The 22,671-nt window shown below is 43.3% G+C and overlaps 1 protein-coding gene across 1 annotated transcript in view; it reads left to right on the top strand.

The window, feature by feature from the left end:
• The first annotated feature begins 521 nt into the window (after positions 1–521).
• Positions 522–22,671, top strand: part of LRIG2 (leucine rich repeats and immunoglobulin like domains 2) — a 62,699-nt gene continuing 40,549 nt past the window's right edge. The window contains exon 1 of the mRNA XM_054443359.2: positions 522–994. Coding sequence (XP_054299334.1) covers positions 756–994 — 239 coding nt within the window. The 5' untranslated portion in view covers positions 522–755. The remainder of the gene's footprint in view (positions 995–22,671) is intronic.

Here is a 22,671-nt window from a genome sequence, read left to right as displayed (position 1 = left end):
TGAACAAAGAGGCCTCTGCCTTCAGGAGCTTATAAGGCCATTAACAGAGAGTGATATTGATCTTATGCAAGTGGGAGTTGCCTCCTACTTGCAGAAGAGCAGGGGCTACAGTCAAGCAGCAGGGGGCAGAAGAGGCTCGAGCTCGGCTCTGGAGGCCGATCTGGCCAAAGCCAGGATAGAAGCTCCCGTGACCCATTCGTGTGTGCGACTTGGAAGGCAGCCCTTCTACCACTCCCCTTTCTTAAAGCCCAGAGCAAATAAAAGATCCTTTTCTACTACAGTAGATATACCTGTAGTCAGGACTTTGAACTCACAGCTATTCGCCGCACCATTCCCTCTTAAGGAACTACTGCGCCCTCCAGTGGAAGAACAGCGACGGAACTCCACAGCGGCACCTAAAATCCCTGAACGCTTTAAAGTCCTCCTAAAGATACTCGGCTGCGTCTGGCCCCGCCCCTCGCTGAGTTCCGCCCCGGACGCAACCTCATCTTATGGCACCGATTGGCTGGCCCCTGTGCGTGAGGACGCTGCGCCGTGGGGCGGGGCGGACGAGCGGTGTCCGTCAGGCCGTGTGTCCCAGGCCGTCGCCCCCGCTGTCGCGCTGCATCTGCTCCTTGCATGCCTTTAGATGGTAAAGCCTTCAGCCGGTGCTTCGGGAGACAGTGCAGCCGCCGAGCATTTCTGCTGAGCTTCTCCGCCGATCGTCCTTTTCTAGCAGGCAGCTCTTCTAGGCCACGTCCAGGTCGAGGGGGAAAATGGCGCCGGCGCCCCTAGGCGTCCTGGAGGAGCAGTTGCTGGGGTGTCGATCTAGATTGCTTTCTCGGTTACTCTTCATTGCCCAGACCGCTCTCCTCCTGTTGCCTGCCGCCGGAGCAGTTCTCTGCCCCGCGCCCTGCTCCTGCCGCATTCCTCTCCTGGACTGCAGTCGCAGGAAATTGCCCGCACCGAGCTGGAGGGCGCTGTCGGGCCTGCTGCCCCCCGACACCGCTATCCTGTGAGTAGAGCGGCCAGGCAGAGTGACCAAAAGGAGGGGGAGCCTTCCCTCCCCAGGGGGCAGGCAGGAGGGAGACAGGCCTGGTCGGAGGGCGTGGTCGAGAGCCTAAGATCTGAAGGAAACTGCCGTCAGGATTTTATGAACTTTGTTTTAGGTGGTGGGAGCCTGAAAAAGCCGGTGTTAAGGTTTCTGGAGACTTGTATGATGAAGACCAGGGTTAAGATTCTTGGGGCCAAGGAGTTTGTGATTTCCTCAACTGGGGAGGAATTGGGCCGGGCATATTTAATGATAAGGACTCACGGGTCCTGGGCACCAGCATTGACTTTGGATAGTTGGGGGGGCGGAGGGTGGGTTGAGCACGGAACAGTGCTTTCTGCTTATTTTGATCTGCATTATTTAGTGTGTACCTCAGACTTAGTGGTCCTCAGGCACGTGATTTTATAATCACAATCGCCAAAGACCTATGAACTGTCTTTTGTCCTTAGTTCGCATGTTGGCTGATTTTGTGCTGCAGTTTTGATACTTAACAGGGTTGAAAGTTCATTATGATGAATCAGGAGATCCTGTAATTCAGAATATCTTTGTAAGTAGCATTGTTGATCTAATTTAAACTTCACTGTAAAGAGGAGGAGTATTTTTTCCAAAACCATTTGATGCTTTGTTTTCAGCGCATCTTCTTGTGGCAAAGAACCCAAAAACCAATTCTGCTTATTTACGTATGTAAAGCAGGTACAACGGTTGAATGAATTCTGGAGTCTCCACTGTTGAGTTTTCACTTTGACAGGTCTTTATTAGACAGTGGAACTTGGAGGGCTCCTTAGTCTGAGTCAGCCTGGTGGTATTAGGAACAACAGCAGGTATTAAATACTGCAATTATGGGGCTTCTTAACCACTAACATACAGTTATTTCTCGTCACTAACTGAGCAGCACGTTTATTAACTGACAGATTTCTGATGGAGTCGTTAAGAGTCATCACTGGGCCAGGCGCGGTGACTCACGCCTGTAATACCAGCACTTTGGGAGGCCGAGGCGGGCGGATCACGAGGTCAAGAGATCGAGACCATCCTGGCCAACGTGGTGAAACACCGTCTCTACTAAAAATACAAAAAAATTAGCTGGGTGTGGTGGTGCGCGCCTGTAGTCCCAGCTACTCGGGAGGCTGAGGCAGGAGAATCGCTTGAACCCTGGAGGTGGAGGTTGCAGTGAGCTGAGATCATGCCACTGCACTCCAGCCTGGAAACAGAGTGAGACTCCGTCTGGGGGGGAGGGGGGAGGGAGGGAGCGGGGAGGAAGAGGGGCCGGGTGCGGTGGCTCACGCTTGTAATCCCAGCACTCTTGGAGGCTGAGGCGGGCGGATCACCTAAGGTTGGGAGTTAGAGACCAACCTGACCAACATGGAGAAACTCCATCTCTACTAAAAATGCAAAGTTAGCTGGGCGTGGTGGCGCATGCCTGTAGTACTAGCTACACCCTGAGGCAGGAGAATCACTTGAACCCGGGAGGCCAAAGTTGGGGTGAGCCGACATCGTGCCGTTGCACTCCAGCCTGGGCAACAAGAGCGAAACTCCGTCTCAAAAAAAAAAAAAAGTCATCACTAAAAAAAATAGGTTGAAGTGCAATTAAAATATGAGAGGCTGCTTGGATTTTTATTGGAAATAGAATACAAATGAGAGGTGTTGCGGAGATTAAGAAGTATTTATATATTTGCAAATAGGTTAGCACAGATAGGAAAGAAAGCTACCTCATGTAGTCATTGAGAAAATTAACATAAATAATCAAATGGTTTAGTAAACATAGAACTGCAGTGTAGTAAGATGCTTTCTCTTTTATGGTAGTGACACCTGTAGTCAATTCTGGTTTTATTGACCCAAATTTAAAAACTCATGTCAGTGTGCAGTGTAGTCTCACTTAAACCTAGCACAGCCTCTTTGTTATGCAGCAAGTGCCTTTTTCTAAGACATTCTTGGAAGAGCTACCTGATTATAACAATAAGTCTGGCACAGATTTGACAAAACAACTTCATTAAGCTGTAATTGAAATGAATGTGGCCTACTTTTTTTTTTTTTTTGACATGGAGTCTTGCTCTTGTTGCCCAGGCTGGAGTGCAATGGCACGACCTCGGCTCACTGCAACCTCTGCTTCCCAGGTTCAAGCGATTCTCCTGCCTCAGCCTCCCAAGTAGCTGGGATTACAGGCGTGCGCTACCATGCCTGGCTAATTTTTTGTATTTTTAGTAGAAGTGGGGTTTCACCATCTTGGCCAGTCTGGTCTTAAACTCCTGATGTCAGGTGATCCACCCACTTCAGCCTCCCAAAGTGCTGGGGTTACAAGCATGAGCCACCAAGCCTGGCCTGGCCTACTTTTTTTTTTTTTTTTTAAATAGAGAGTCTTGCTCTGTCACCCAGGCTGGAGTGCAGTGGCACGATCTCGGCTCACTGCAGCCTCTGCCTCCTGGGTTCCAGTGATTCTCCTGCCTCAGATTCCCAGGTAGCTGGGATTACAGACTTGAGCCAGTATGCCCGCCTAATTTTTGTATTTTCAGTAGAGATGGGGTTTCACCATGTTGGCCAGGCTGGTCTTGAACTCCTGACCTCAGGTGATCTGCCCACCTTGGCCTCCCAAAGTGCTAGGATTACAGGCACGAGCCACTGTGCCTGGCCACAGCTGGGCCTACATTTAAGATTCTCTGTTGGTTGGTAAACATTTAGAAGTAATTTTATGTAAGATATATTTTTGTGTTAAGGTTTGATTTTTGTTTAATCAAGACCAATTGCCTAGACCAAGTGACATTCAGAATTTTTAATGTCCTATAATGAAATGACATTTTCAGTTGAAGTGAAATGCCTTAGAGAACAATTCAGTTGTAGAAATGTAATTGGATGGAAGTCTTACATTGGTAGAACTCTTAGAATATTAAAAGATAGTACCATACTATTTTAAATTGAGAAATGAAACATTCTTCAGCAGTTGCCTTTAGCTACTGCTAAAACCACCAGGTACATTTGGGTTTCTTTATGTAATTTTGAATGTTGAAATACATGTAATGCTTTAAATATATTAGAGATTCAAATATATGCTCAAACTTGTGACCATCAAAATGATTATGGACAAAATTCATTAATACTGGTTTTTGGAAACCTACTCAGATACTGTCTTTATGCTTCTCTGTATGAGAAACTCTCTAGAATATTATTTGATCATTCAGAGCTTGACTGGGTTCTCTGTGGGTATAGAGCTCTGTTTCACGTTGTTCTGATTACACACACATATACACAGCATTGAAAGACTAGGTTTATCACTCAACTTCTTATTTTGCAAAGTAACTTTGTTAGAACCCCTTTCCCCCAGTGATGTGTTGTCTTGGTCATTTCATGATAGTACCAAAACATTAAGAAGTATGTATTTTTAGGGTTAAGGACGCTTCTGTAGATTATATAGATTTAGCTTTGTGAAAAAAAAGTAACCTTTTCCATACTGTTTTATTTCACTGTAGACTGTTAAATTTTTTTTCTTTTTTTTTGAGATGGAGTTTCTCACTTTCGCCCAGGCTGGAGTGAAGCAGCCTGATCTCGGCTCACTGCAACCTCTGTCGCCCGGGTTCAAGTGATTCTCCTGCCTCTGCTTCCCGAGTAGGGATTATAGGCGCCCTCCACCATGCCCAGCTAATTTTTGTATTTTTAGTAGAGAAGGGGTTTTGCCATGTTGGCCAGCCTGGTCTCGAACTCCTGACCTCAGGTGATCCACCCACCTTGGCCTTCCAAAGTGCTAGGATTACAGGCGTGAGCCACTGTGCCTGGCCAACTGCTAAAAATTTTGTCATGGATCAGTATTGGGAACCAGTGCTGTACTTGATTAATTTATTGAATTATATATATACTTAGTTACCTATAGTTTTTTAGTTCTTTCTATTTTCATTATAATTGTTTAAAATTAGTTTGCATTTGTTTCTTTATAATAGTTGTGAACAGATTCGTTTTTTAGCATATATAGAGGACATAAGCTTATGTTGAATAGCTCTAGGGAAGTCTTTCCATGTGTGACTTGAGCTTCAACCTCTGTAGCTATTTTGTAACCCTGGCAAAATGTTTTCACTGTTTTATTTATTTATTTATTTATTATACTTTAAGTTCTAGGGTACATGTGCACAACTTGCAGGTTTGTTACATATGTATACATGTGCCATGTTGGTGTGCTGCACCCATTAACTCGTCATTTACATTAGGTATATCTCTTAATGCTTTCCTTCCCCCCTCCCCCTACCCCATGACAGGCCCCGATGTGTGATGTTCCCCTTCCTGTATCCAGGTGTTCTCATTGTTCAATTCCCACCTATGAGTGAGAACATGTGGTGTTTGGTTTTTTGTCCTTGCAATAGTTTGCTGAGAATGATGGTTTCCAGTTTCATCCATGTCCCTACAAAGGATATGAACTCATCCTTTTTTATGGCTGCATAGTATTCCATGGTGTATATGTGCCACATTTTCTTAATCCAGTCTATCATTGATGGACATTTGGGTTGGTTCCAAGTCTTTGCTATTGTGAATAGTGCCGCAGTAAACATACATGTGCATGTGTCTTTATGTTTTCACCATTAACATGTGGATTTAGTCTTTTTTTTTTCAGATGGAGTCTTGCTGTGTTGCCCAGGCTAGAGTGCAGTGGTGGGATCTTGGTTCACTGCAACCCCTGCCTCCTGGGTTTAAGCGATTCTCCTGCCTTAGTCTCCCAAGTAGCTGGGATTACAGGTGCCCACCACCATGCCAGGCTAATGTTTGTATTTTTAGTAGAGACGGGGTTTCACCATGTTGGCCAGGCTGGTCTTGAACTCCTGACCTCAGGTGATCCACCCACCTTGGCCTCCCATGGATTTAGTCTTGATCCCTTAAAAGAGTATGAGCTCACTAGCAATAACTTGTGTGATGTCAAGCAAAAACTTCATAGCTTTGCCTGTATGTCGTATTTCCTTCCTAAAGGGGCAGATCATTTGCAGTTCCTTTCTACATTTTTTTTTTTTTTTTGAGACGGAATAGTTTCATTCTTGTTGCCTGGGCTGGAGTGCAATGGTCCGATCTCAGCTCACTGCAACCTCCCAGGTTCAAACACTTCTCCTGCCTCAGCCTCCCGAGTAGCTGGGATTACAGGCATGCACCACCACGCCTGGCTAATTTTGTATTTTTAGTAGAGATGGGGTTTCTCCATGTTGGTCAGGCTGGTCTCAAACTCCCAACCTCAGGTGATCCACCCACCTCGGCCTCCCAAAGTGTTGGGATTACAGTTGTGAGCCACCACAACCCGCCAGAGGAAGCAATATTTTTTGAGGTAACTTTGTAACTTGCAGTTGGATAATCTAGCTAAAATGTGAAGGTAATCTACTTTAATAGCTTTAAACCACAAGGTAGTAAATTGAAAATGAGCCCCGTGACCTGGTGCAGTGGCTCACGCCTGTAATCCCAGCACTTTCGGAAGCTGAGGCCGGCTGATCGCTGGAGCCTAGGAGTTCAAGACTAGCCTGGGCAACGTGGCAAAACCCGCTCTCTGTAAAAAAAAGTGCAACAGTTAGCCAGGTATGCTGGTACACACCTCTAGTCCCAGTTACTTGGGGGGCTAAGGTAGGAGGATTGCTTGAGCCTGGGAGGCAGAGGTTGTAATGAGCCAAAATCATGCCGCTGCACTCCAGCCTGGGAGACAGAGCAAGATCCTATTTTTTTTTAAAAAAAAAAAAAGAAAAGAGAAAGAAAATGAGCCCCTTTAAAAAAGGTACAGATGGCCGGGTGCAGTGCTCATGCCTGTAATCCCAGCACTTTGGGAGGCGGAGGCGGGTACATCACGAGGTCAGGAGTTCGAGATCAGCCTGGCTAAGATGGTGAAACCCCATCTCTACTAAAAATACAAAAATTAGCCAGCCGCGGTGGCGGGCGCCTGTAATCCCAGTTACTCTGGAGGCTGAGGCAGGAGAATCGCTTGAGCCCAGGAGGCAGAGGTTGTAGTGAGCCAAGATCACTGCACTCTAGCAACAGAGGAAGACTCCATCTCAAAAAAAAAAAAAAAAAGGTTATACCTTTTGAGGGAAATCAGGAGAAATTTTTTTTTTTTATTTTTTTGAGGCAGAGTCTCGCTCTGTTGCCCAGGCTAGAGTAGAGTGGCACAATCTTGGCTCACTGCCGCCCGAGTTCAAGCGATCCTGCTTCAGCCTTCCAAGTAGCTGGGATTACAGGTGCCCACCACCATGCCTAGCTAGTTTTTGTATTTTTAGTCGAGACGGGCCTTCACCATGTTGGCCAGACTGATCTTGAACTCCTGACCTCGTGATCCACCTGCCTCAGTCTCCCAAAGTGCTGGGATTACAGATGTGAGCCACCGCGCCCGGCCCAAATTTTTTTTTTTTTTTTTGAGGTGGAGTCTTGCTCTGTCGCCAGGCTGGAGTGCAGTGGCACAATCTCGACTCGCTGCAACCTCTGCCTCCCAGGTTCAAGCGATTCTCCTGCCTCAGCCTCCCAAGTAGCTGGGACTACAGGCACATACCACCTCACCCAGGTAATTTTTGTATTTTTAGTAGAGACGGGGTTTCACCATGTTGGCCAGGATGGTCTCGATCTCTTGACCTCGTGATTGGCCCACTTTGGCCTCCCAAAGTGCTGGGATTACAGGCGTGAGCCACTGCCCCCAGCCTATCAGGAGAAATTTTAAAACAAGTTAAAGCAACCCATTCTCATTTGCTTCTGGTCTTTTTAATTTTTTAATTTTTTTTGGAGATGGAGTCTCGTTCTCTTGCCCAGGCTGGAGTGCAGTGGCGCAATCTCGGCTCACTGCAAGCTCTGCCTTCCAGGTTCACGCCATTCTCCTGCCTCAGCCTCTGGAGTAGCTGGGACTACACGCACCCACCACCACGCCCGGCTAATTTTTTGTATTTTCAGTAGAGACGGGGTTTCACCTTGTTAGCCAGGATGGTCTTGATCTCCTGACCTCATGATCCACCTGTCTCGGCCTCCCAAAGTGCTGGGATTACAGGCGTGAGCCACCGTGCCCGGCCTGCTTCTGGTCTTTTAAATATCTTACTATATGATTTCTTTTCAAGGTACCTCATTATCCATAGTAAATGTTGTGAATGAATCAGGGCATTATCTTAGCTAATTATTTCAAAATCATCTTTTTAAACAAAGAAAAATTCTACATATGGGAACACTGAAAGGTTTTTTTTTTTTTTTTTTTTTTTTTTAGACGGAATTTTGCTCTTGTTGCCCAGGCTGGAGTGCGATGGCGCAATGTTGGCTCACTGCAACCTCCGCTTCCTGGGTTCAAGGGATTCTCCTGCCTCAGCCTCCTGAGTAGCTGGGATTACAGGCATGCACCACACGCCTGGCTAATTTTTGTATTTTTACTAGGGACGAGGTTTCACCATGTTGGCCAGGCTGGCCTCAAACTCCTGACCTTGTGATCTGCCTACCTTGGCCTCCCAAAGTGCTGGGATTACAGGCATGAGCCACTGCGCCTGGCCCAAAAAGTTATTACTAACTCTGGTTCCCATCCGACTCTGCATCTGGGATGTTTCGTCTAATTGCCTCAAATTCAGAAAAACGTATCCATAAGTAACCTTTCATTTTTTTCTTATCTTTGATTTTATAGAGCCTTGCAGCATCCATTAGACAGTTACTAAATATTAATGAATAAGTAGTTGCATGCAGTGTCATTTGGGCTGACAGCTGTAGATGGAGGTGTTTTTAGTGGTCTGAAACTGTATACCGGTCACCCATTTCTATTTTTTTTTTTAAATTTTTTGAGTCAGAGTACTGCTCTGTCGCCCAAGTAGCTGGGACTACAGGCACGCGCCACCATACCCAGCTAATTTTTGTATTTTTAGTAGAGACGGGGTTTCACCATATTGGCCAGGATAGTCTCGATCTCTTGACCTCGTGATTGGCTGGAATGCAGTGGGGTGATTTCAGCTCAGTGCAGCCTCTGCCTCCTGGGTTCAAGCAATTCTGCCTCAGCCTCCCGAGTAGCTGGGATTACAGGCACCCGCCACGACGCCTGTCTGATTTTTGTATTTTTAGTAGAGATGGGGTTTTACCATGTTGGCCAGGCTGGTCTGAAACTCCTGACCTCAGGTGATCCACCCACCTCAGCCTCCCTAAGTACTGGATTATAGGCGTGAGCTACCATGCTCGGCCTCCAGTCACCCATTTCTAAAGTTGAGATACTTCAAAAGTATTATGGATGTCTCTCACATAATCTCATTTAATAGTAAGATTATCTTTTTTAGACAGTAGCAGAAACAGCAGTTTTAGTTTGCAAAAGAAACACTTTAACTGGATATTAGTGGCCAAGTAAAAAAATTAAGTAAATAAAAGACGTAGTAAATCCCTAAAACAAATTGGGGATGAGGCGTGGGAAAAGCTGCTATGTTTCCAGAATCCAATATACTTTGCCCCTGGCTTGCATGATACTGTTACAATGAACTGTTTCACTTGCAACAATCATTTCAAAGCATATACCATGCTTTCACTGTATTAAGGATTTTAACATATTTTATCTTTATCCTGGTGTATCTGGGGAAGTGGTAAACAGCAAATATGAGCCTTTAAAATCTGGTGATATCTTCAAGACATTTTTGTTAGTTTGTAAGATATCTGAACAAGAAAATCTACAACAAGAGAGCCTTAAGAAATCTGATCTAATACAGATCTGATACAGATCACTTGGGCTTGGTTGTTACACAATTATACCCTGGTGTATTAGTCTCTTGCACTGCTATATACAATTAAATGAGACTGGGTAATTTATAAAGAAAAGAAGTTTAACTGGCTCACAGTTCTGTAGGCTGTACAGGAAGTGTGGCACTGGCATCAGCTTGGCTTCTGGTGAGGCCTCAGGAAGCTTTTACTCGTGGCAAAAGGCGAAGCAGGAGCAGGCACTTCACATGGCAGAAGCAGGAGTGAGAGAGAGTTGTGTAGGGGAGGTGTCACGCTATTTATTTATTTATTTAGAGACAGAGTCTCTCTCTCTCTCTTATTTATTTGTTTATTTATTTGAGACAGTCTCTCTCTGTTGCCCAGGCTGGAGTGCAGTGGTGAGATCTTGGCTCACTGCAACCTCCGCCTCCTGGTTTCAAGCAATTCTCCTGTCTCAGCCTGCTGAGGAGCTGGGATTACAGGTGCCTGCCACCATGCCTGGCTAATGATTTTATATTTTTAGTAGAGTTGGGGTTTTGCCATGTTGGCCAGACTGGTCTCAAACTCCTCACCTCAGGTGATCCACCTACCTTGGCTTCCCAAAGTGATGGGATTACAGGCATGAGCCACCACGCCCAGGCTGGAGTTCAGTGGTGCAATCATGGCTCACTGCAGCCTCAACCTCCCTGGGCTTAGAGGATCATCCCACCTCAGCCTTCCAAGTAGCTGGGACTACAGATGTGTGCCACCATGCCTGGCTAATTTTGTGTAGTTTTTGTAGAGACAGGGTCTCGCCATGTTGCCCAGGCTGGTCTTGAACTCTGGGGCTCAAGCAGTCTGCCTGCTTCAGCCTTCTAATTACTGGCATTATAGATATGAGGCACCATACCTGGCTACTGCACACTTTTTTTTTTTGATATGGAGTCTCCTAGGTCTGGAACTCCTGAACTCTAGTAATCTGCCCACCTCGGCCTCCCAAAGAGCTGGGATTATAGGCATGAGCCACTGCGCCTGGCTGCTCACTTTTTTTTTTTTTTTGAGACGGAGTCTTGCTCTGTTGCCCAGGCTCGAGTGCAGTGGCGCCATCTTGGCTCATTGTAACCTCCGCCTCCTGGGTTTAAGCGATTCTCCTGCCTCAGCCTCCCGAGTAGCTGGGATTACAGGCACGTGCTACCACACCTGGCTAATTTTTATATTTTTAGTAGGGATGGGGTTTCTCCATGTTGGCCAGGCTAGTCTCGAACTCCAGACCTCAGGTGATCCACCTGCCCTGGCTTTCCAAAGTGCTGGGATTACAGGTGTGAGCCACTGTGCCCGGCCAGCTGCACACTTTTAAGCCACCAGATCTCATGTGAACTCGGAACATCCTCTGCCCATCAGGCTTTGGGTTATTAGATGGATTTCTGGACTAGTAATGTTCTCAGCCCCACTTGTACGTTAGACTGTTGCTTGGAGAGCTTTTACAAAATACCATTGTTGAATACACTTGGACACAGGGTGGGGAACATCACACACCAGGGCCTGTTGTGGGGTGGGGGGAGGGGGAAGGGATAGCATTAAGAGATACACCTAATGTAAATGACAAGTTAATGGATGCAGCACACCAGCGTGGCACATGTATACATATGTAACAAACCTGCACGTTGTGCACATGTACCCTAGAACTTGAAGTATAATAATAATAAAAATAAAAACATTGGCCTTATCCTAGTGATTCTCTGATTTGTTTAGTCTGGGGTGGGACTTAACTATCAATATTAATCTTCCCTAGTGAGGCTAATGTGCAGCCATGATGGAGAACCACTGAACCATAAGCAATTTTTGCTTATTGAATATTAGTTGAGGAAATCTGTGCTTTACTTAATTCTTTTTTTTTTTTTTTTTCTGAGACAGAGTCTCATTCTGTCACCTAGGCTACAGTGCAGTGGCGCAATCTCGGCTCACTGCAACCTCTGCCTCCCGGGTTCACGCCATTCTCCTGCCTCAGCCTTCCGAGTAGCTGGGACTACAGGCACCCGCCACCATGCCCAGCTAATTTTTTATATTTTTAGTAGAGATGGGGTTTCACCGTGTTAGCCAGGATGGTCTCGATCTCCTGACCTCATGATCCACCTGTCTCGGCCTCCCAAAGTGCTGGGATTACAGGCGTGAGCCACGGTGCCCGGCATACTTAATTCTTTAAAATTATTTTCTGCTCTGAATGACCCGTTTATTTTTATAGAGATTAATGTCCTAATTATGTTTCATTATATTAAAAATGTTTTGCATTTTCCAATGTAAAACAAATAAAATCAGCACATGAGTAATCAAAGGATTACTTGTATATTAAGATAATCACTTGGTTTCCTAATGCTAGAAAATACATTTCCTTCATCTTAGATCCATGACATTTTATATGCTTTATTCTTTAAAGGTCTTTCAATCCTAATGGAAAACTGGCATTTAACCAGTTGAGAAAAGATCATATCATATTAAGTAAAGGCTTAGCAAAATGTTTTTTAGAAATACTCTGAAAGCATTCTTATATTTCCTATGCTAGAGAAAATGACTCAACACATTTATTCTGTATTATTTCAGTCATGAAAAAGGTTACAATATTCAGTTGGTGCAAATAAAAAATAAAAGCAATTTAAGTAATTACACTCTATCCAAATTATTGATTTCATGTTTGGCAGAAAAACCTGGAGAATGGAATAGTTAATTGATCTTTACTTTGTTGTAAACCAGTTTTTTAAGATATTTGTATTCTTTATCTCTTCTCCTTTTGCCCTTCCTCAGCCTTTCCCAAAAAAGACTGTAATTATGTTATTTGTAACAAATAACTGGCAGAATAATTGCCAGAATAACTAGCAGTGATTAGCAGTTTTAAAGTTAAACCATTAACAGAGGAACAATAGTGAAGTGTGGTGTAAATCAACTTGTAACTAAATTCTTGTTTTTTTGTTTGTTTGTTTTTTTGAGACAGAGTTTCATTCTTGTTGCCCAGGCTGGAGTGCAATGGTGGGATCTTGGCTCACCGCAACCTCCGCCTCCCGGGTTCAAGTGATTCTCCTGCTTCGGCCTCCCAAGTACCTGGGATTACAGTCATGTGCCACCATGCCTGGCTAATTTTGTATTTTTAGTAGAGATGGGGTTTCTTCATGTTGGTCAGGCTGGTCCTGAACTTCTGACCTCAGATGATCTGCCTGCCTTGGCCTCCCAAAGTGCTGGGATTACAGGTGTGAGCCACTGCGGCCAGCTAAATGTTTCTTAATTTTAGGCTTCTCTTACATATTTTTACGTATCTATTTCAGAATCACTATAAGAACTTTCTTCTGTAATCAAAATCTTGGTAGGTTGCAGCAGGAAAAGCATAGCCAACCCTGAGCATAGTGTGCTTATTTGAGGAGATATTATACTTGGTGCCAGGTTAAACTACATAGGCATTAAGGAATGGTGGATTACATTAATAATAAGAAACCCAATTGATGCTTGGCTTTGATTAAACCTTCTTTACCAATAATATAAGTGATAAGATGACTTATTTTATTCTCGAATAACTTCTAAAAATCTTTACAATAGGGCCGGGCGTGGTGGCTCACGCCTGTTAATCCCAGTACTTTGGGAGGCCAAGGCGGGTGGATCACGTGAGGTCAGGAGTTCCAGACTAGCCTGGCCAACGTGGTGAAACCCTGTCTCTACTAAAACAAGAATACAAAAAAATTAGCTGGGTGTGGTGGCTGGTGCCTGTAATCCCAGTAGGAGGCTGAGGCAGGAGAATCGCTTGAACCCAGAAGGTGGAGGTTGCAGTGAGCCGAGATTGCGCCACTGTACTCTAGCCTGGGCAAAAGAGCGAAACTTTGTCTCAAAAAAAAAAAAATCTTTACAATAACGTAATAATTGTAAGATATAAGTAGTTTGATACAAAGATATGAACCTAGAAAATGCTGGTACCTAAAAAGTGCTCACTAGTAGTGATGGAAAATGTCATAGCTTTCTGCATATTTTCTTGTTTTTTTTTTTTTTTTTTTTTTGAGACAGAGTTTCATTCTTGTTGCCCAGGCTGGAGTGCAATGGCACCATCTCAGCTCACTGCAGCCTCCACCTCCCGGGTCCAAGCGATTCTCCTGTCTCAGCCTCCTGAGTAGCAGGGATTACAGGCGCCCGCCACTATGCCTGGCTAATTTTTGGTAGTTTTAGTAGAGATAGGGTTTCATCACGTTGGCCAGGCTGGTCTTGAACTCCTGACCTCAGTTGATCTGCCAGCCTGGGCCTCCCAAAGTGCTGTGATTACAGGTGTGAGCCACCATGCCTAGCCAGCTTTCTGCATATTTTCATATATAAGCAGAAACCTCTGTTCCACTATTACTGAACTATTATTCTAAATGGGGGCAGGAAAGACAGATATTAAAAACATGGATAGGAGTGGTATTCCATGGTTTTGTACTGCTCACTAAAAATTCAGCTCTGTTCATTTGAAATTTGAAAGCCAGACACTAGGTTCTAAAGTGGAATTTACGATTTCATACATCAGTCTAAAAAAACAGTCTAGTATATTTGTATTTTTCACTATCTTTCTGAGGTAGCTTACTGATTAGGAAGGCAAAAGGACGTGGAGTTGGTAAGTTTTTCTTGTTCCTTGTCAAGTGTCATAATTAACCAGATTTGGTCAATTTATGGTATTATTCTGAAAACATTTGGTAGGAAGAATTCCAATCTCAGAAAAGTAACAAAATTAAAATCTTATTTCTGGTTGTGTGTGGTGGCTCATGCCTGTAATCCCAGCACTTTGGGAAGCTGAGGAAGGAGGAATGCTTGAGTCCAGGATTTTGGAACCAGCCTGGGCAACATAACGAGACCCTGTCTCTACAAGAAATAAAAAAATCATCCTGGCTAACACGGTGAAACCCCGTCTCTACTAAAAATACAAAAAAATACAAAAAAAAAAAATTAGCCGGGCGTGGTGGCGGGCGCCTGCAGTCCCAGCTACTCAGGAGGGTGAGGCAGGAGAATGGCATGAACCCGATAGGCAGAGCTTGCAGTGAGCCGAGATCGCGCCACTGCACTCCACCTGGGTGACAGAGCGTGACTCTTGTCTCAAAAAAAAAAAAAAAGAAATAAAAAATTAGCTGGGTGCAGTGGCACATGGCTGTAGTCCCAGGTACTTGGGAAGCTGAGGTGGCAGAATTGTTTGAGCCTGGGGGTTAAGGTGAGCCATGATCAAGCCACTGCACTCAGCCTGGGCAACAGAGTGAGACCCTGTCTTGAAAAATAAAATCTTATTTCCTGGTACATTCTAGGTTAAAGATATATTTAAATAAATTAATACCCATGGTAAATTTTTTTTTGTTTGTTTTTGGAGACGGAGTCTCACTCTGCTGCCCAGGCTGGAGTGCAGTGGCACGATCTCGGCTCACTGCAACCTCTGCTCCCTGGGTTCAAGCGATTCTCCTTCCTCAGCCTCCTGAGTAGCTGGGATTACAGGTGTCTGCCACCACACCCAGCTAATTTTTGTATTTTTAGTAGAGACGAGGTTTCACCATCTTGGCCAGGCTGGTCTTGAACTCCTGACCTGGTGATCCACCTGCTTCGGCTTCCCAAAGTGCTGGGACTACACACTTGGCATTTTTTTTTTTTTTTTTTTTTTTTTTTTTTGAGATTGAGTCTCACTCTGTTACCCAGGCTGGAGTGCAGTGGCGTGATCTCAGCTCACTGCAACCTCTGTCGCCCAGGTTCGAGCAATTCCCCTGCCTCAGCCTCCCAAGTAGCTGGGATTACAGACTTGTACCACCATGTCCAGCTAATTTTTGTATTTTCAGCAGAGACAGGATTTCACCATGTTGGCCAGGCTGGAGCCCATGATAAACTATTAAAATGGTACAAAACATTTAAAGTGGAACAGTAACAAGTTCCTTTGTCTTACCTAAAGAAAATTCACTGTTAATTGTTTCCTGGGTTGCTTCCAAAGTTTTACACATACATCTATCTTTTTTTCCTTTTCTTTAAAAGCACACAAAACCATACTATGTGTGTAACTCTCTGTATTACTGTTTTTATTGACCGCAGATAATTCCATTGTGTGGGACTTGCATAAATTATTTAGCTGATCTCATCTTGATAAGCATATAGGTTTCTTTTTATGATTTTGTTATTATAGTAATTTCCTGGTAGATATCTTTTCATAACTATAGGTATATATACAGAGTAGATTCTTAGAAATGGTGTCACTGGGTAATTCTGAAACATCAAATTTTATGATGTATATACATACTCCAGTAATTTGACCAAATCTTTGATGAGCTGACTTGTTACCGGCATCTCTCAGAAAATTAGGATTCAGAAGCAATATTTAGATTACTATTTCAATAAGTTAATTAGGGGAGTAGTCCCAATTAAGGTTTTATATTCTTTTTACATATATTCTTTTAATCTTCTAAGCAATCTGGTAAGCGTGGTACTAATACTCTTATTTTACTGTAGAAGAGACTGAAGTTGAGGTTCAGTGACTTGCCCAATGTCCCAAAACTGGGCATGCTAAGATTGTATTTTTAAATGTATCTGTAGAATTAATATTTTCTGTTTTTTTATTGTTGTTACATTCCCTAGTGAAACAATATTTTTAATTATTAAGAACTCAAGGAGCTGGGTGCGGTGGCTTACGCCTATAATCCCAGCAATTTGGGAGGCTGAGGCAGGTGGATCACGGGTCAGGAGTTCGAGACCAGCCTGACCAACATGGTGAAATGCCAGCTCTACTAAAAATGCAAAATTAGCTGACGTGGTGGAGCATGCCTGTAATCCCAGCTACTCGGGAGGCTGAGGCAGAAGAATCACTTGAACCCGGGAGGTGGAGGTTGCAGTGAGCCGAGATCGCGCCATTGCACTCCAGCCTGGGCAACAAGAGCAAAATTCCATCTTAAAAAAAAACAAACAAAAACAAACAAAAAACCTCAAGGAAAGATAAAGGAAGAAAATAAAACATGCCCCTTATTCTTGAAATGAATGTTCCTATCTTCATACTACTTCTAACTTGTTTTCTCTTTTTGGAGACAAGGTCTCCCTCTGTCACCAAGGCTGGTGAGCATAGCTCACTGTAACCTCAAACTCCTGGGCTCAAGTGATCCTCCCCTCTCGGCCTCCTGAGTAGCTGGGACTACAGGTGTGTGCCACCATGGCCACCTAATTTTTATTTTTTATTGAGATGAGGTCTCACTATGTTGCCCAAGCTGGCCTTGAACTCCTGGCCTCAAGCGATCCTTCCACCTTGGTCTCCCAAAGTGCTGGGATTACAGGTGTGGGCCACCATGTCCAGCACCTCTGACTTAAAATTCATATAAAAAGTATTGTATGGTGTATTACAAATAAGCAGCGCAAATGAAATATAGAAAGTTTAATTTGGAACAGCTTTATGCTTCAAGCTATAATACAATCTTATTTATCCTGAAGATCTTTTTTTTTTTTTTTTTTTTTTGAGACGGAGTCTCGCTCTGTCACCCAGACTGGAGTGCAGTGGCCCGATCTCTGCTCACTGCAAGCTCTGTCTCCCGGGTTCACGCCATTCTCCTGCCTCAGCCTCCCAAGTAGCTGGGACTGCAGGTGCCCGCCACCACGCTGGCTAATTTTTTGTATTTTTAGTAGAGATGGGGTTTCACCATGTTAGCCAGGATGGTCTCGATCTCCTGACCTCGTGATCCGCCAGCCTCAGCATCCCAAAGTGCTGGGATTATAGGCGTGAACCACTGTGCCCGGCCTATCCTGAAGATCTTTACCTAATGTTTATCCAATATAGCTAGCCATTTCTAGTTCAACCACAAAGCAAAAATGCTTCCAGGAAGCATTTATTCACAGAAAAGACTCAGATCTCATTTACTCCTAATTCAGATAGTTCTAACAGGAGCTGGGGTCTCCTAGCCTATGACAATTGATTAGAAACAAATTTTGTAAAAAGTTAAGTAGCCTGTTACAGAAAGGAAGACTGAAAGTTTCAAGAAGTGAGAGCTTTTAGTGTAAAGCTGTTAGTTGTAGAGGAAAAGCCAACTTACAAGAGGAGACAATTTTCAGAGTTGTTTTAGAATTCTTGTGTTTAGTTCCGTTTACTCCAAGAATACTCAAGATCATAGGCATGTTAAATCACAGTATGGTAATTGATTATAATGGTAACCCTGAGTTTTTTTTTTTTTTGAGACAGTTTCACTCTTGTTGCTCAGGCTGGTGTGCAGTGGCACCATCTTGGCTCACTGCAACCTCCGCCTCCTGTTCAAGCGATTCTCCTGTCTCAGCCTCTGAGTAACTGGGATTATAGCCACGTACCACCACACCTGGCTAATTTTTTGTATTTTTAGTAGAGATGGAGTTTTACCATGTTGGCCAGGCTGGTCTTGAACTCCTGACCTCAGGCGATCCACCTGCCTCTGCCTCCCAAAGTGCTGTGATCACAGGCGTGAGCCACCGTGCCCGGCTGAGTATTATTTTTAAAACTAAATTATGCTAGGTACACTCTTAACAAGGCAAGGATTTCCATTCACAAAAGGGAGTGTAAATTATGCGGGCTAAATGAAGCACTGTCATACCCAAAATATTAGATACAGTATTTTCTTATGCTTTAACTTTTACAAAGGGCCTCTTTGTCAGAAGTTGCTGAAGTTCCCAGTTCAGCCTATTATTGCTGCATATTCTTGAAAACAAAATTGTTGATGATTCAGATGTATGTGTGACTATGCAGAAGAAAACCCCTCCATTTCTGTTGCTGTAGGACTTCGTGGCAATTAGCTTGCTGAACTTGATTTTCTCTTCGAACTGTTGTGATTGCTCTGTACATCCTATAAATAATTTACTCCTGATGGTACTGAACGACTACCTTAATGGCACCTCTGGCTCCACATGATATCAAGGACATTAATAATTCATCATTTATTACAGCTATATCCCTGTAGATTAGCATGAGTGGGAACTGAGTTTACAACATTGAGATCAGGCCCTCTGAGAGACCTTTACTCCTCTGTCATCATATCTATAAATATTCAGATATTAGTGGTGTTAGAAAATAAAGGAAAGACTGTTACAAAGCTAGACTTTAGGTTAAGTTTATTAAGCATTAGGTTTACAGCCTGGGCAACATAGGGAGACCCCATTTCTACAAAACAGAATAAATCAGCTGGGCTTGATGGCATTTGCCTGTGGTCCCAGCTGTAAGGAGACAGAGGTAGGAGCATTGCTTGAGCCTGGGAGGTCAAGGCTGCAGTGAGGTGTGATCTCACCACTGCATTTCGGCCTAGGCAACAGAGCTTTAGATTACTTCAAGTTCTTAAGTACATTTTAAGGATGTTTGAAAGAGAGTTCTCCATTTCAGGACTCCTGCTTTTTAAAAAAAAATTATGCAAACCACCTGGAATTAATGGACATTGGGAAGAATAGTGAGAGACTTCAATTTTTAAAATCATCCAAATCCGTATTACAAGAGTTTTAAATCTGATATTTGAAGTCTTCATTTATTTATTTATTTTTAATTTTTTAATTTTTTTTGGGATGGACTCTAGCTCAGTCACCCAGGCTGGAGTGCAGTGGCACGATCGCAGCTCACTGCAACCTCCACCTCCTGGGTTCAAGCGATTCTCCTGCCTCAGCCTCCTGAGTAGCTGGGATTACAGGTGCCTGCCACCATGCCTGGCTAATTTTTATATTTTTAGTAGAGTTGGGGTTTCACCATGCTGGCCAGGCTTGTCTCGAACTCCTGACCTCAGGTGATCCACCCGCCTCGGCCTCCCAAAGTGCTGGGATTACAGGTGTGAGCCACTGCGCCTGGTCCTGAAGTCTTCATATTTTAGTCTTCTGTCTTTTGGGAGGTACTTTTAAAAAAAGGAAAGGCATGCTTATGGGGAACAAGAGTATACCTGTGCACTCCTGTGTGCGCATGTCATTTGATTAAATTCCAGAGTGAAATTAGGCGTAAAAGCTAATTTACCCATTCGCAGTAAAGGAGAATAGTAGAGTTGATGTTGAATTTTCTTACAGTTTTGTACTGATGTTGATGTATATTAGTTGCTTTCTATGATAGTACTACTTTGGGAATATATTTCAGTTCACCTTTAGTGTTTTTTAATCTTACTAAATGTGGGTTTGTTTTAGAAGGGTTTAGAGAGCCTCATTATATGGGGCTCTGACCTATGAGGCTGTTTGAAAGCATATATCCTTTCAACAACATTATCTGGTACAGAGGCTGCAAAGTATTTCAGGTATCCTTTGGGTTGCATTGAAAAGCCTATAGGTTCTTCAAAGATAGGAGAAAATTACTCTTTCCCAAAACAGAGGACACTGGACAGTTTTCACTAATACCAAATACTAAGTTATTTATAACGTATAAATTGAGTTTAATTTTATTGCTTTCGATTTCTTTAATAATTATTTTCTTTAAAAATGATTATGTGGGTCAATGATTATGGACATTCGTAGGAGAACTCTATGGGATGAGTACAGTCAAAAGTTACATTGCCAGGAAGATTTAGGGTTGGGAAAGGCATTATGAACACTGTTAGGATTAAAATGAAAGCCCTTAATCTGGAAGGGGAAAGCTGCTAAGTTATAGTAGTCACCAGATACAAAATTAGATCATATTATGCTAGCCTGCTACACAGATGATATTAGCTCTTCATTTGCCAGACAAACCAGCTTGGAGTAGAATATAGAATATCTAACTTAAATTAGAACAGTTGAATTTCTCCTTGAGTCAGAACACCACAAAACAACAACACAAAACATCTTTTCACTTATATTTTTATACAAGTGTATGTGTTTGTTGTTTAGTAGCAAGTGTGACTTGGATGAAGTATCTGAATATGAGATTTTTATATGTAGTGAATTCATATTTTTATCTTTTATATTTTCCGACACCCTCCTCCATTCATGAGTGTCCTTGAGCTGATACCTTGTGCCAGACATCTTGGAATATTTTAGAACTGTTGTGGAAAAGTGATGGTTTAACACACAGCTTTAGTTATGTCATGGTGTAAATTAAGCTCTTAAATGAAAGTGGCTAGCTTTTACAGATGGGCCGGCATGAATCTAGCTGAGAACAAATTGTTCTAATGTGATAGAGACATTATTCAAAGCTGCATGCATCTGTCAACTGCCTATGGTGGCATAGTCAGATAAAGTGATCTGTAATGTTTCTGTAATGTGTCCCTGTTGCTAGCCATATTGTAACATATAGTACATCTTTTAGGCAGACAGCTTGTGTGGGCTGCATTCCACCTCAGCCTTGTAAAGATGCCAGAGCATCAAGGTGAATTTTTAAAGCCTATTTAACTATTTAGACTTGACTAATTTTAGTGAAATGTCTACTGTATCTAATAAAGTATTTGCTAGAAGTGAGATGAAATTTCAGATTTATAACTTTTATTAGTTGTGTGACCTTAGATTGGCCAATCAGTAATCTTTCTGTGCCTGTTTCCATATTAGGAAGGTGAGTATTTTAAAAGTATTTGCCTCATAAGATTGTTGTGGGGATTTAGCCAGTTAATATGTGTCAAGTGCATAGAAGAATGCCTGCCTTAATAAATGCTAGCCCCCAATGCCGTCATTATTATTAACATAATTTGGAGTGAGATTAATTTCCTCTTCCTGAAGGTGGATTGCTTTTTTTTTTGGAGACAGAGTCTTGCTGTGTCACCGAGGCTGGAGTGCAGTGGTGCGATCTTGGCTCACTACAACCTCCGCCTCAAGGGTTCAAGCGATTCTTCTGCCTCAGCCTCCCAAGTAGCTGGGATTACAGGTGCGTGCCACCACGCCTGGCTAATTTTTTTTGTATTTTTAGTAGAGACGGATTTCACTACGTTGGCCAGGCTGGTCTTGAACTCCTGACCTCGGGTGATCCACCTGCCTTGGCCTCCCAAAGTGCTGGGATTACAGGCGTGAGCCACCATGCCTGGTCTTTTTTTTTTTTTTAAAGGAAGACCACATCCCTATCAAGGATGTGGTCAACTTCAATTTTAATTTAGAAGCTCACCATTTTGACTTGCGAAATATATCTTCAAATGTATTTACAGTTAAGGCTTAATACATAATCACTACAGGGAATAAAGAAACTCTCTAAATACTGCTATGGAATGATCTAAGATGTATTATTGAGTGAAAAAAGCAAGGGGCAAAATAATGTGTAAATTCTTCTGTCATTTCTGTAAAAATTTGCTGTACGTGCATAAAATATCCAGAAGTCTGCACAAGAAATGGCATATTTTCATTTGTTGTTACTGGGAAGGGGAATTGGGTGGCTGGAGACAAAAGTGGGAGACTTTTTACACTTTTTGATTATTGGACCATGTGAATGTATTCCCAAACTCGGAAGCTACACACACATATATAAATACACACACACGTAAAGTAAAATAGCTATTTTGAAATTCAGATACATTTTTATTAATCCTTTATAAACATTCTTGTTTGTCTATACTACTCAAATTGACATTTAAGAGGACTTCTATTTTTTTTTTTTATTAAAAAATTTTTTTTGGCTGGGTGTGGTGGCTTATGCTTGTATACCCAGCACTTTGGGAGGCTGAGATGGCCAGATCACGAGGTCAGGCGATCGAGACCATCCTGGCTAACACGGCGAAACCCTGTCTCTACTAAAAATACAAAAAAATTAGCCGGGTGTGGTGGCGGGCGCCTGTAGTCCTAGCTACTCGGGAGGCTGAGGCAGGAGGATGGCGTGAACCTGGGAGGTGGAGCTTGCAGTGAGCCAAGATCTCACCACTGTACTCCAGCCTGGGCGACAGAGCGAGACGGAGTCTCGCTCTGTCACCTACGCTGGAGTGCAGTGACGTGAACTCAGCTCACTGCAACCTCTGCCTCCCGGGTTCAAGTAATTCTCCTGCCTCAGCCTCCCGAGTAGCTGGGATTACAGGCGAGTGCCACCACACCTGGCTAATATTTGTATTTTTAGTAGAGATGGGGTTTCACCAGGTGAGTCTTGAATTCCTGACCTCAGATGATCCGCCACACCTGGCTAATATTTGTATTTTTAGTAGAGATGG

Source organism: Pongo pygmaeus, chromosome 1 (assembly GCF_028885625.2).
Source record: "Pongo pygmaeus isolate AG05252 chromosome 1, NHGRI_mPonPyg2-v2.0_pri, whole genome shotgun sequence".
Lineage (NCBI taxonomy): Eukaryota > Metazoa > Chordata > Mammalia > Primates > Hominidae > Pongo > Pongo pygmaeus.
The sequence above is the reverse complement of the archived record's forward strand: the minus strand, read 5'-3'. Positions and strand labels throughout refer to the sequence as shown.